The sequence below is a fragment of the Phodopus roborovskii genome, unplaced genomic scaffold, assembly GCF_943737965.1.
Source record: "Phodopus roborovskii unplaced genomic scaffold, PHOROB, whole genome shotgun sequence".
NCBI classification, from domain to species: Eukaryota; Metazoa; Chordata; class Mammalia; order Rodentia; family Cricetidae; genus Phodopus; species Phodopus roborovskii.
This window is the reverse complement of record NW_026126599.1, coordinates 5,520,478-5,535,527: the sequence shown is the minus strand read 5'-3', so window position 1 is coordinate 5,535,527 and position 15,050 is coordinate 5,520,478. Positions and strand designations below refer to the sequence as shown.

The 15,050-nt window shown below is 46.2% G+C and overlaps 1 protein-coding gene across 1 annotated transcript; it reads left to right on the top strand.

Annotated features, from left to right (window-relative positions):
* Positions 1-1,857: 1,857 nt before the first annotated feature.
* Positions 1,858-13,880, top strand: Zdhhc4 (zinc finger DHHC-type palmitoyltransferase 4). The gene is made up of 7 exons (XM_051205263.1): positions 1,858-2,538; positions 4,565-4,689; positions 5,890-5,963; positions 6,969-7,147; positions 8,752-8,877; positions 9,792-10,036; positions 13,554-13,880. Exons 2-7 carry the CDS (start codon positions 4,573-4,575, stop codon positions 13,842-13,844), a joined length of 1,032 nt encoding a protein of 343 aa, XP_051061220.1. The 5' UTR covers positions 1,858-2,538; positions 4,565-4,572; the 3' UTR covers positions 13,845-13,880.
* Positions 13,881-15,050: the final 1,170 nt, after the last annotated feature.

Here is a 15,050-nt window from a genome sequence, read left to right as displayed (position 1 = left end):
AGGGATGGGAATAAAACTCTGCTCGGGGAATAGAAAATTCAAAATAAATTCAAAATATGTGATTTCCAACTCAGTGTTAACCAGCAGGCTGGAGCCGGCTGGAGACCTTGATGAAATCTAGCCTCCTTTGGATGTGAAATGGTCTCTATATGCAACCATTTTTCCAGCTCTCACCATGCCTGCCCATTCTGTATTCACAAGTTTGCAAAGGCCTTGGGTAAAATATATTTAGAAAGGTACATTTTTTTTTTCTGAAAGGAAAAAGGAATCAAGAAGCTGGGGTAGGCAGCAACGCAAACAGGAAAAATGAGCTTTGAGGTCGGTGGCTATAGATCAGACATTTTTCCTCAAAGAGAACCTGTTTTCAGAGGTGTCAAGAGTTCTTACAGGATCTGCAGGAATTCAGAGCTAAAGCAGCATCCACAGTGACCTTCTCAGTGCTATGTTTGGAAGCAGCTCTTCTCACCCCAAGCCTGCCTATCATCAAAACAGCCTTTTTATCCTCAAGAATTTCAGCCAAACACTGTTCCCCACCACCCGCAGGGAGGATGTTTGAGCTGTATGGGGAAATGACGGGAGCAAGGGGCATGTATACAGCGGAATATGACTCAGATGTGGACATGTTGTGACTTCTGCAGTGGAAGATGCTGGGACTGGGCCAAGTCCTAATGATGTGACTGACTGTGAGTAAACTATTCACCAGTAAGACACCGATGCCTCTGTCTAGGGTACCTCCTGGGTTGTTAGGAACCACTACCAAGCTCCTCCCAGGACACAGAAAGATCCAGGCTGTTTTGCACAGTCCAGCAGTTCTCCCAAGACCCAAGACAGCCTTCATTTTTGGGGGGGTGGGGAAGCAAAAGTGCTAGGAAATTCCAATTCCTGTATTGGGTGTGGTTGTGTATGCTTGTCATCCCAGCAAAAGGCGAAACAAGGACGTGCAAAAGCTCAAGGCAGCCTGGTATAATGTAGTGGGACCTTAGTTTTGTTTGTTCATTTGTTTTGTTTTGGACAAGATCTAGCTATGTATGCATAGCTATGTAGACCACTGGCCTTAGACTCAAAGAGATCCACCCGCCTCTGCCTCCTGAGTGCCAGCCAGGATTAAAGGTCTGCGACAGTATGCCTAACTGAAACCTTGGTTTTAGACAGATTTTTTTGGTTTTGTTTTCTTTTGAGACAGGGTTTCTCTGTGTAGCTTTGGAGCCTGTCCTTGTAGACCAGGCTGGCCTCGAACTCACAGAAATCCCACGCCTCTGCCTCCCAAGTGCTGGGATTAAAGGCGTGCACCACCACCGCCTGACTTTACACTGAAAAACTTTAAAAAAAAAAAAAAAAGCTTTTCCACCCATGTTCATGCAAGAAATCCGAATTAAACTCAGTCGGTAACAACAAACAAACCCACCCACAAGAATCAAATAAAAGCAACGATAATTGGATGGGGGCTTGGTGAAATGATGGGAGTCGGTAGGAGGGAGATGAGAGGAGTCGGGGGAATGACCAAGATTCATTATGTACACGTAAGAAATTGTCAAGTAATAATAAAGGTGGGCAGGAAGACAGAAAGGGACCGGAGAGGAGGAGGGAGGGAGACAGAAGTTAAAAAAGAAGGGGGAAAAAAAGAAATAAAATCAACGAAGAAAGGCGAGAACAAAACAGAACGCACTAGCAGCACGAGAGTCCAATTCCAATAATTTCCGCCCTTGGGCAACTACTTCCGTCGGAAGTTATCCTTATCGCGGGCACTGATGACGCTACAGACGCGCCGGAAGCCCCGGGGAGCGCTTGGATGGCGCCAGCTGGGAGTGGCTGAGAGTTAGCTGGGTTTTGGGTAAGGCACTTTGGAAGCCTCTGTGACACCCGGGTTGGGTGGCGGCCGTCGGCACCCCATGTTTAAACCTCGTGGTTACGTGTGGGACCACAGTCCTCTCCGAGCATCCTGCACCCCGCTTCTTGTGCTCACCCCTCAGTCGGCTGTCGTTCCGGGCTCCGGACGCAGTTACGGTCTCCCAAACTGCCACAGAGCCTCCCTTATCTTCTCTGAGCCTGATGCTTCCCAGATCGGTTGTAGGATGGGCTCCGTTCACCACCGTCCTTCCCTGGTCCCACCACAGCGGGAGATTCTGTGACCCCCAAGTATGCAAGAATCTTGAATATAATGTATCCGGAAAGTGTCCAGCAAGGGAAAACTATCCGGGACCTCATGTGGGCAACCCCTCACTGTGTCCGGACCCGGTGAGGGCGCCTCCTAGACCCAAAACTACTGGACTTCACATTTTCGTCCCAGTTCAGCAGCGGTGCGGTACTCCCAAGCGCCTTTCGCAGCGCATTCCACTACTGACACTTGATTCAACACTGTGTAAGTGTTGTACTTATTTGTCTCCGCAGCCAATTCTGGAACAACCATGCCACCATCTTTGCATGTTCCAAAAGCACAACACTACCCAAGTGGAAGTGGCAAAGAGGAATGAACGCTAAAAGTGCTGCTGAAATAGTGTCCGGCCACGGGAAATATGTAGGCGGAAGACCTGTTATCTCGTGAGAATGGCTTTATTTGTTTGTTTCCTCTTTTGTTAGTAGTTTTTGGTTTGATAGTATCCGAGTTGGATCCTACCTGGTAAAGCCAACGCCACCATTTCCAGTTTCTTAACACAGGTCGTTGTATTACTTCTGGTTCTGTGACATTGTAACCACTGACCTGTTTAATAGGACATGATGCCTGATTTTGGGTATGGGATCCTGATTACTTTTAGGAATTGTTCATTCTGATGAGGTCTGAAGGTTCTTTGGGGGGGGGTCGATCTGTAGCTATGTGAATATTTAAGGAAGTAAAAGATTTTGTTGCAGGGTATGGTGATGCACCTCTGTAATCCCAATAATCTGAAACCTAGGCAGGAGAATTCTGAGTTTCAAGCTAGCCTGGGCTACATAGTGAGACCCTGTCTCAAGAAACAAATAAGGAGTTGGGAGATGGCTCTGTTGATAATGTCTTGTAGTCTTGAGAGGACTCAGCCTTGATGACCAGATCTTATGTTAAAGCATAAAAGCTGAGGGGCTGGGAGATAGCTCAGTGGATAAGAGTGCTTAATTGCAAGCATGAAGTCCTGAGTTTGGATCCCTGGTACCACCATAAAATGTTGAGTGTGGCTTGATGGCTGTCAGCCCAGCCAGAGAGAGAGAGAGAGAGAGAGAGAGAGAGAGCGCTCCAGGTTTAGCAGGAGACCCTAAGGGAATATGATGGAGAATGATAGAGAACACTTGACATCCTCCTCATGCCTGCAAACATTCACCTGCAAGCACCTGCCCCCCCATACTAAAGTAAATAAATAGTAAAACAAAAGGGTCCTTCTCATCTTATTTAAAACAAAGGATGTGATGGGCAGCACAGGTGTGTAATCCCATCCCAGGGGAGGAGGTGACAGTGGCACCTGTTGGACCTGCTGGCCAGCCAGTCTAGCTGAATGTGTGAGCATGCATCAGAAAAACGTGGAAAAGGGCTGAGGTGGTAGCTCAGTGATAGAATGCTTGCCCGGTATAGATGAAGCCCTAGGTTCAGTTCTCAGTACTGACAGGGCAAAGAAAGGAACCCATCGACTTGAGGTTGCCTTGACCTATACTTTGGGCAAGAGAGCTAGCTTAATGAATGAAGTACTAGTCTTGCAAGTATGAAGGCCAGAGTTCAAATCCCAAGAACATATGCAAAATCCTGATGTAGTAATATGCATCTGTCTAATTTCAGTTTGCAGACTGTGCAGTGGGAGGATCCTCAAAAACACACAGGCCAGCTGGCCTGACGTACACCACAGTGAACAGACAATGAGGTGGAGGGAGAGGACCAACACCAGAGGTTGTCTTCTGACTGCCACATGCACACTATGGCATTATCCACCCACACTCAGACAAACACACATACACTAAGAAATTTTCAAAAGTTCAAAATAAGTCTGGGCATGATCACATGTGTCTTTAATCCCAGCACCTAGGATGCAGAGGCAGCTGGATCTCTGTTGATGCCAGCCTGATCTATATAGCAAGACCATGTCCCAAACAACAAAAATAAAAACTAAGCCCCAGGGCTAGTGAGATGTCTCAGTGGGCAAGGACACCTGCTGCCAAGCTTGATGAGCCTGGGTTTAATTCTCAGGATTCACAAGGTGGAAATAACTCCCAAAGTTGTCCTGCACACACATACACTGACAGAGAGAGAGATGAGGTGGGGCATAATGGAGATATGCCATCCTCTGGCTTGAGCACACATAAACATGTTAATGCATACCTGTAGACACATGCACACAGACAAGTACACATACACACACATACACACACACACACACACACACACACACACACACACACACAGACAGACACAGACAAACTAATGAAAGGTTTTCATTGCCCCAAAGGCAGACCACAATGTTCATCTTGAGGATGGACTAATGCTCACAAACCTGGGTGTGGACCTCGAACTCAGGAGTAGACCCAGGGCTCAGGATACATGCCATGGGGGTAAGGGGAATTAGATATATCCTTCAACAGCAATTACTCACGCTGTCTTTCTTCGCAGCCTCCAGAATGGACTTCCTGGTTCTCTTCTTGTTCTACTTGGCCTTCTTATTGATCGCTGTTGTCATGATCTGCATCTTCACAAAAAACCAGCATTTGAAAAGCCTGGTCCTTGGAGGAGCACAGGTAGCAATGATCCTTGGGTACCGCTGAAGTTTGAATACTGTACTAGGTATAGTCTGAAAGGCTCACTGGGCCAGGTGTTATGTGTCTTGCCTTTAATCCCAGTTCTTAGGAAGCCAATGTAGGAGGACTGAGAATTAAAGACCAGTGGGGGTACATAGAAACAAAACAAAAAGGAATCTTGGTGTCTTGCTCTGAGATAGGTTTAATTTTCAAGGTTGGCTTTTTAAACGTGTAATGTCTGAAGTTAGGCATGGCGTGTAATGTCTGTGGATAGCGTTTGCCTAGACATGCTTGCAGCAGGTGTGAAACTGGGAGGAGGAGGACATATGAACAGAAAGCTGAGCACCTGGGTGTCCATCATCATTTGACATCAGACCATTTTCCCTGGAGGCAGGTTGGGGTCAGGGGAGTTCAAAACAAAATGAGGACAAGTAGCCATGAGAAGAGGTTAACTCAGGAGGACCCTGGGGATCTAGAGGTGTGCTTTGAACATGGGGTGGAACCTTGGGTAAGGAAACGGCAGCTTTTGCAGCAGCCTCTGCCCACTCTCTTTTCTTCAAAGACTCTGACATATACAGTCGTTGCAGTCAAAGTAGAAATGGAGAAGTTGTCTGCACCTCTTAAATCCTAGCACTTAGGAAGCTGAGGCAGGAGGACCATGAACTCCAGCCTAGCTTAGGTTACATAATGAGACTGTTTCAGAAATAGAGGAGGAGCTGAGGAGATGGCTGAGTGGTTAGCGTGCTTGCCGTGCAACCATTAAGAACCGGAGTTGAGATCTCCAAAGAGCATGTAAATGCTGGCTGGGATGGTGGCCAGCCTGTGATTTCAGTACTTGGGAGACGATGACAAGAGATCAGCAGGACAGACTGGCCAAATAGGTGAGCCCTGAGAGGCCTTGTGCCAACATATAAGGTGGAGAGCGGTCAAGGGAGACACTGGGCACCAACCTCTGACCACATAGATGAGCACACGTGTGTTCACAAACACACTACACACTCATGCACTGTAAAGACGTGAGCAAGTTGGCCTGAAAGGAAAGGTAGTAGAAGCAAGTCCTCTGTATTCTCTTGGAGTGCTTCTCTGCCTATGAGGAAGCAGTGGCTAGAATCACCACCGTTGCCAGCGACGTGTGCAAAACCTCACTTGTGTGGGAGTGAGGGGAATGAGAAGTGAGCTGACCCTTCTCTGTGATTTCAGGTGTGCTCCTGTGTAATCCCACAGTGCCTTCAGAGGGCCACGCAGAGGCTTCTGTATCAGCTCTTCCACACACGGTATTTGTGGCTCAGGGTTCAGGCGTGGCCATATTCGGTCTGGATGATGGTGTTGCCATTCTGTAGTTCCTGGAAGCCCCTTGTGGTTTCCAGTATAGAAAAGGGAAGGAGGCTGGAAGTTTCCAGCGTGCTGGGTTTGGAACCTCTCCTTATCCAGCATTTACCATTTGTCTCTGGGCTTGAAGATGCCTGCTTTTATTGTTTTCATGTGTTGATTGATTGTAGTGCTAGGGATTGAACTGAGGATATTGTGCATGTCTGGCAAGCCTCCTCCCTCAGAAACACTGAACTGCTTCCCCAGACCAACAAGGCCACTTTATCTTGGTTTTGTTGAGACGGGGTCTCATTCTATAGCCTAGGCTGCCTTGGGACTGACTATATAGACCAGACAAACTCATGACAGTTTTCTATGCTCAGCCTCCCAAGTGCTGGGGTAATATAGTCATGTGTGCTTTCAAGTAAAGATGTTTTTTTAAAAAAAGGGGGGGAATATTAAATATTCCTGTAAAATAAATGCAAAATGTGTTTCTGTTTTCATTTTAAAAAGTATCTATGTGTGGGGGCCTGAGTGTATGTGTATCACATGTGTGTAGGAGCTGGTAGAGGTCAGAAAAGGGCATTAGATTCCCTGGAACTGGAGTTACAGATGGTTGTGAGCCACTATGTGGATGCTGGGAACTGAGCTTGGTCCTCTGCAGGAGCAGCCAGTGCTCTCAGTCACAGAACCATCTTCCCAGCCCCAATTACTACTACTACTACTATTATTCTAGACAAGGTCTCACTATGTAGCTCTGGCTAGCCTGGTACTTGCTGTGTAGCTTAGGCTGGTCTCAAACTCAAGGCAAACCTGGCTCATCTCCAAATGCTGCGGTGACAGGCATGTGTACCACAATGGGCCCTTACTTAATTCTTACAGGAAGTGGTTGGCTTATGTCATGGTCCATAGACTCATGTGATTTCTTCTTGGAGTGGCCCTGTGCATAAACCACATTTGCTTCCTTCCAGCAACCCCACCTTCATCGTCCTGCACCTGCTCTTGCAAGGGCTAGTTTATGCTGAGTACACCTTCGAAATATTTGGCTACTGCCGAGAGCTGGAGTTCTATCTGCCTTACCTTCTCCTGCCCTATCTGCTGCTGGGCCTGAACCTGGTATTCTTCACCCTGACGTGTTCAGCCAATCCAGGTAAGTCAGGTGTCAAGCCAGTGACAGCTCAAGCCTTGTGCTGACCATGTCACAGGTAACACTGTTTCCTAGAAGATGGCAGAAGATTCCCCTGTTATGTTTTCACTGTCTCTCAGTTTTGAGCGTTTTCTATTTTATTTTTGGTCTTTGACCCATGGGTTTAATAGTGTGAAACCTTCCAATATACATTGTTTATTTGGAGACAGTGATTTGCTCTGAGTCACAGGCTGACCTTGAATTTGTGAGCTTCTTCCAAAATTTTGGGATCACACCTCTGTGGCACCATGCTGGTTTCAATAACTTTTTAGTTTCTGAAACCTTTATTCATTTAGATATGTCTATGTAGAGCCATGGTCAGTATGACACAGCTTCCTTTTATTTATTTATTTATTTATTTATTTATTTATTTATTTATTTATTTTTAATGAATTAATTTGGTTTTTTGAGACAGGGTTTCTCTGTGGAACAGCCCTGGCTGTCCTGGAAATTGCTTTATAGGTCATGCTGGCTCAGACTCAAAGAGATCCGTCTGCCTTTGCCTCCCAAGTGCTGGGATTAAAAGCGTGTGCCACCCCTGCCCGTTTTTCCTCTTTTCTTCTGTAATGATGCCGGGGACTGAACTCGGGGCCCTTTCACTGTCCTCCTTCCCAGCCATAGGGTCCCATTTCTGTAAGTATATTGATGGGAGAGAGGGATTGGAGTGACAGTTTAGAGTGCTTTTCAGGGGTGATGAGAGTGTGCCAAGCACAGAACTGAGTGTGCTTTAAATTGGCTCACGTCTATAATATCAGCATTTGGGGGGCTGGGACAGGGGGACTGCAGCAAGTTCAAGGCCAGCCTGTGCTACAGCATGGAAACTGTCTCAAGAAACCAAATAAAGGGCCAGTGAGATGGCCCAGTGTGTAAAGGCACTTGTTGCACAAGCCAAGCCTGGCAACTGAATTTGATCCCTAGAATCTATATACAGTGGGAGGAGAGACCCGACTCCACACAGTTGTTCTCTGGCCTTCACGTGTGCTGTAGCCCACACACCTCCACACACGTTATTCACGTAAACACACAATACTGCATAAATAAAACAAGTGAATTGGATTCATGAGTTCTGTCTCAATAAGCCAGTTACTCAAAGTGAGTTAGGGGCTAGATGTTTGCAGTGTTTGTGAGGTGCTTGCTATGCAAGCATAAGGACCCCACCCAGTTCAATCTCCAGAGCAGTGGTTCTAACCAGGGCTCCCAGGGCTGGGAGGCAGGTGCAGGAGGATCCTTGAAACTTGGTGGCTAGCCAGCCTGGCCTAATTGCTGAGCTCCAAGTGAGTGAGGAGCTGCCTCCAAGGAAAAAAAAAAGTTGGCTGGCAGACACCTAAGATCCACCTTTGGAAAATGACCTCCAGCTTCCATACATGTGTACATCCACATACATAAAACACCATGAAGCTGACCTCCAGCTTGCACACACATGTACATCTCCACATGTGAACACCACAGAAAATAAAGTGAATTTCTTAAAATAGTGAACACATCAATTTTAGCCTCATTGTGCTGGTTTGGGTTTTGTACGCCTGGTCAACCTTATTGCATAGAAGTGACATCCCTTCCCTTCTCAGGCACCATCAATAAATCCAATGAGTCATTCCTTCTGCAAGTCTATGAATTCGACGATGTGATGTTCCCAGAGAACTCAAGGTGCTTCACTTGTGACTTACGGAAACCGGCCCGGTCCAAGCACTGCAGTGAGTATGGCTGTCAGGGCTCCCCAGCCCTCCCCAGCACATCTCTGCTGTCCACAAGGGGATGCTGGCAGAGGAGCACACACCAAGCTCCGTGTTGGCATTCTCCAAGGGTCCCAACAGCTGAACCCAGCACTAAACACTTTCCCTCACATAGCCACACTGACGTGGCGATTAGTGGAACAGTGGACTGAAATGGGAGTCACAGGTGTAGAATGCACACCTAACAAAAGTGCAAGGCCTCGGTTCATCCCCCAACTCCAGGAGAAAAGGAAGCAAATGGACTGAGGATCTGTCCACAATAAGAACTGGACTCACTCTTGTGCTACCTCAGTGTTCACATTGAACTTGAGAGTTTGGCATAAGTGAAAAAAAAAATGCTAAATTTGTTACTGCTAAGAAACTATTCTTTTCAGATTTTTCTTGTCCCTATTTGGTGCTCAGTGACTAAACTGGTTACACCCTGCAGTTCCTTTTTAAATCCCTATGTGCGTATGTGTGCACACGTTCCAGTATGTGTGGGAACATGTGTGGATGCGTACATGGAGGCTGGAGGTTGGTGTCGGAGTGTCTTCTTCAATCGTTCTTCACCATATATATTGATAGTTGGTCTTTTACTTGAACCAGAGCTCACTGATACATTCAAGCAGTCTAGGTAGCCAGCTTGCTTAAGAGCCCCATGACCTTCTGCCTGCTGAGATTAGAGGCTGCCAACCTGCATGGCGTCTATCCGTGCTAGGGATATGAACCCGTGCCATGCTTGCCTAGCAAGCCTTCACACCCCGACCATCTCCCAGCCTCAGAAACTGCAGCTCCCAAACTGTCAGTGGTCAATCTGTAAAAGTCCCAGTCCGTATGCCTGCTTTTACTGCCTCATCAAGGACAAACCCAGCTGTGCTGACCTCCTTTCTCTGCAGGGGTGTGTGACCGCTGTGTGCACCGTTTTGACCATCACTGCATTTGGGTGAACAACTGCATTGGTGCCTGGAACACCAGGTACTTCCTCATCTACCTCTCGACACTGACAGCATCGGCTGCCACCGTAGCCATACTGAGTGCTGCCTTTCTGGTCCGACTAGTGGTAGTGTCAGATCTGTACCAGGAAACTTACATTGATGATTTTGGGCATTTCCAGTCCATGGACACAGTCTTTCTAATTCAGGTAATTTTTCATTGGGTCCCAGGAAAAATATAAAGGTACTTTTTTTCTTTTAAAAAATAAGCACATCATTTTTATTAATTCTTTGAGAATTTCATACATACATACAGTGTATTCTGTCCCTCCCAACTTTGTGTCTTTTTTTGTTTTGTTTTCTTAAATACATGAGGGCCAGTTTGTGCTGCCTGTGTACTCACAGGTGTGGGGATAGTCACAGGACCATGTTCAACCTCTCACCCTTGAAAGATACTGACTGACCCTCCCCCAGAAGCCATTAACCATCTACAGCTCCTCAGTTAGGAGTGGGGGCTTGGACTCCTCCCTGCTCTATGCTGGAATGTTGCCTGGCTTGATCTTTGCTATGAGGTCATGATCCTGGCATGTCCAGATGACATTGTTTAACCACAATCCTCCCTGTCCTCTGGTTCTTACAGTCTTTCTTTTCCCCATTCTGTGATAGTCCCTGGGCCTTGTGTGTGTGTGTGTGTGTGTGTGTGTGTGTGTGTGTTTACGCTCGTGCTCGCACATGCGCACATGCACACGTACATGAGAGAGAGAGAGAGAGAGGAGGGAAGGAGGAGATAGAGGCATGATCTGTCCTGTTCATGGCTGAGTACTCCACAGACTCTTACTCTCTGCACTTTGACCAGTTGTCTGTGCTAGCCACTATCCACTCTGAAAGAATTTTCTCTGATGAGGACTAACACTAACCTGTAGGTAGAGAAACACAAATTTAGTGGGTAGTTTAATAGTGTGTTCATTTAGCAAGATAATAGTAGTAGGTTTATCCCTACGGCTGTTGTGTTCCCAATCATGGGTCCTAGATTATTTATTTGTTTGTTTGTTTGTTTGTTTGTTTGTTTCAGTCCCTGGCTGGCTGGCCTGGAACTTGATATATAGACCAGGTTGGTTTTGAACTCACAGAGATCTGCTTTTATCTCCCTTCAGAGTTCTGAGATTAAAAGTGTGTGCCATTACACCTAGGTATTATACATTTGGAAAAAAACCAAAAAAACAAAAAACTATTTATTGTGAAGGGTCTCATATATATTAGGCTGGGTTTGGATTTTTGACCCTCTTGTTTCCCATTGCTGGGTGCTGGGATAACTGGTGTGTCCTTGAGCCTGCTTTATGCAGAGCTGGGGATCAAACTCAGGACTCTGTGAATGTACAAGTCAGTGGTGTTAGGGTAGCAGGTTGTGTTCCCATTACCACTTTTGCATTTGAGAACATTTTATTACCCCTCCAAAGAACATTCTCCATTCCATCCTCCCCTAGCCATGGTAACCACTCATGTGCTTCCTGTCCTTATTAATTTCCTTTAACTAGACCAGCGATTATCTACCTTCCTAACGTTGTGACCCTTTAATGCAGTTCCTCATGCTGTGGTGACCCCAAACCATAAACTTGTTTTGTTGCTACTTTACACCTGTAATTTTGCTACTGTTAGGAATCATAATGTAACTGTCTGATATGCGTGATATCTGATATGTGACACCCTTTGGGTGTCACAGGTTGAGACCCTCTGAACTGGACATTTCATAGATTCAGTCATGAGTATGTCACCCTATGCATTGGCATCTTACAGTGTTCTGAAGGTCCATGTAGCCTGAGTCTGTTCTCCATTCCTTTCTGTGGTGAAGCAATACTCTGTTACATGAATATAGTATATTTTATATGTTCAGAAGTTGGTAGATATTGGCTATTTCATTTTTTGGTTATTTTTTAGTAATATTACTATGAACAGTACAAACACATTTCTTGTCAACTTGTCTTCACTTCTCATGGGTGTGTGCTTAGGAGTTGAATTACAAGATCATACAGTAGCTTTCAACCACTTGAACAGCAGTGGGAATGTCTCCTGCAATCAGTGTATAGGTTTCTCTACATGTTCACCAACACATTTAATTTCCTACCTTTAAAGATTTTGTAGTTTTGGTTTTGGGGTAGGATATCACTACGTAGTCCAGGCTAGCTCAGATACTCAATCCTCCTGCCTCAGCTTCCCAAGTGCTGGGAATACATGTGCTACCACCATGCCCAGTTGGTATAGGATTTTTTTGGTATAAGAAAGTTGAGGTGTCCTTCATCTCTCTCTTCTCTCTGTGATTTGAGTTACACAATTGCCCCTGTCAAGAGTTTTGATGAGTATTTTTCCTCTTCTGACTTCCAAAAACATTGAAATCTTTCTAATTTTTTTTTAACTGCATTTTATAAAAACAAGAAGATATTCAAATAACCAAGAAGTCGTATTTGGCTTGGGGATCTAGGTGGCTCACTGGATAAGGTACTTGCCACACTAACCTGAGGACCTCAAGTTTGGATTTCAGAACCCATGTAAGCACAGTATAGGGGTGCACTTCTACAGCAAGGCGAGAGGCTGCGAGGAGGGGACAGGAGACTCCCAGAAGCTCACAGCCCAGGCTAACCTGGCAATGCAGCAGCAAGCAAGCAAGGTAGAAAGCAAGGACTCTGTCCTCTGACCTGAACCCACGGATTTAAAAAGAACAGGGTTTAAAAGAGAAACTGCAACATTAGACACCCCCACCTCCAGTTTCATTCCCAGAGACAACCAGTTCTCTAGTTGGCACATAAGTTGGACATGAACTCCCAGCGGCCTCGGTTATGCCCTCACGTAAGAATTCAGTGAGAGCCCTGAGCCTTTCCTTTCTCACGTGCACTACCCCACAGTCTGACTTGTTTTTAAAGGCTCCTTGATGTACATACTATGACTGACCCTAAGTTTTACTCTTCCTTATGCATGGTCATTTAATTTGTTTTTTGTTTGTTTGTTTGGTTGGTTGGGTGGTTGTTTTTTGGGGCAGGGTATCACTCTGTAACTTGACTGGCCTGAAGCTTTCCGTCCCCCTGCTTCAGCCTTCCGAGTGTTGTGCTCTCCGGCCTGCACCGTTGTGCATGAGAAAAGAGTCTGGAAGGGCTGATGCTGATACCAGTGTCCTTGTGCTGGTGTTTTTGTGCTCAGTTGTTTAAAGAAAGACACTGGTTTGCATTGCAGGATTTTAGTAGGTGCATGCTGTCTCCACTCACTTATCTTGTATATTTGGACTAGCAATGTGCTGTGTCTTGAGTAGCCTTTCTGCCTGTGTGAACACCTCAGTTATTCCACAGGAAACTCTTATACACACTAAGATTATTCTTGAGCTGTTTTTCTGTGTTGACTGTGACTCATATCTATGTTCAAAGAGTCAGATTTGGGGCAACTGTTGTGTGTGTATGTGTGTCTCTGTGTGTGTGTGTGTGTGTCTGTGTGTGTATGTGTGTGTGTACACACGAGACAGACAGAGAGAGACAGAGAGAGGTGAGAAAGAGAGTTTTGAATCGAGGGCCTCATGAATGCTAGGGCTTCACTGTACCTGTGAGCTGTACATGCTGCCTGGTGGGTCAGATTCGATGCAGGGGGTGAACTGAGGTGGTGGCTGTGTGCCATTGCGTAGGGTAAGGGCTGGTGCTCACGGGTGTCATCATCTGTTTGCTAACACTCTTGTTTTTCTGCCCTCAGTACCTGTTCCTGGCTTTTCCAAGGATCCTCTTCCTGCTGGGCTTTGTCATGGTACTGTGCTTGCTCCTGGCTGGCTACCTGTGCTTCCTTCTGTACCTGGCTGCCACTAACCAGACCACAAATGAGTGGTATAGAGGTGACTGGGCCTGGTGTCAGCACTGCCCTCTGGTGGCCTGGTTCCCGTCAGCTGAGCCTCACATCTATCAGAACATTCACTCCCATGGGTTTTGGAGCAACCTTCGAGAGATCTTTCTACCTGTGATCCCCTGTTATGAGAAAAAGAGGAAATAGAACGGGAAGTGGTATTTTGAATATAGTACACATCTATTTGTATATATGGGTATTTATTTTCTAAGCATTGTTTGTGTTGGTTTTTGCTGTGTGAGTGTGAATAGGGAAGCAAAGGGAAGCAAGGCACGCTTTAGTTCCATGCACCTTTCCCAGTAACATGGCAGATTCCCTCCTGCTGATTTTCTCCTAGAACCATTATCTTCTGAGATCCCAGTGTCAGGAGGATCAAGAGAAGTCTTGCCCAAGGGTTTGGGTAACAAGGAGACCTTTGTTTCACCGAATTCTCTTACTTATAGAAGGACAATACAGCCCAGCTGTACTCTTTCCAGTGGCTGTTCACTACCCTAACCAAATCCTCACCTAAGCCTGCCTTCAGCAACCATAGGCCTCTTACTCATTGTTGTACTTGTGGGCCACTCAGGACTTCAGTGCTGTGTTAAAAACAAACAAAAACAAACTTCAACCTTCAATGCCCCTAGTTCAATGTGAAGTGTAAATGATTGTCCATAGATGGTATAAAAATCTGGGGGTTGAGCTGGAGAGATGGCTCTGAGGTTGACAGCACTGACTGCTGTTCCAGAGATCCTGAGTTCAATTCTCAACACCCACACAATGGTTCACAACCATCTAACCATCTATAAATGAAATCTGGTGCCCTCTTCTGGTGCGGAGGCATACATGCAGGCATAACACCACATAATAAATAAATAAGTAGATCTTGAAGTGGGAGTTGGGGGTGTTGTATGATAGGAGGGTCTTCAGCAGCAGGAAGCATGTGGGCTGCACCTTGTACTTAGATTACCATGGCTCTCCTGGGCTAGGCTGGAGCAGTCAAGAGGGCCAGGACTCAGGAGAGAATTTGGAAACACTGGCTCTGGGAACAGAAGGTGGGAGCAAGCGCATTAGGGGTGGTGTTTAGCAGCATCCTTGGTCCTGTAGCCCCCGGGGTTAATAACTTGCTCTAAACTGAGCATTGGTGGCACATGCCTTTAGTCCCAGCACTCTGGAGACAGAGACAGGCGGATCTCTAATTTAGTTTGAGGCCAGCCTGGTTTACAGAGCGAGTTCCAGGACAGGCCCTAAAGCAATACAAAGAAACCCTGTCTCCAAAAACAAAAGCAAACAACAAAAAAAGAACATGCTCTGGGTGGTGGCAAGCACGAGATGGCTTGCATACATAGTGAAGGATCTGAAACACTTGCCAAG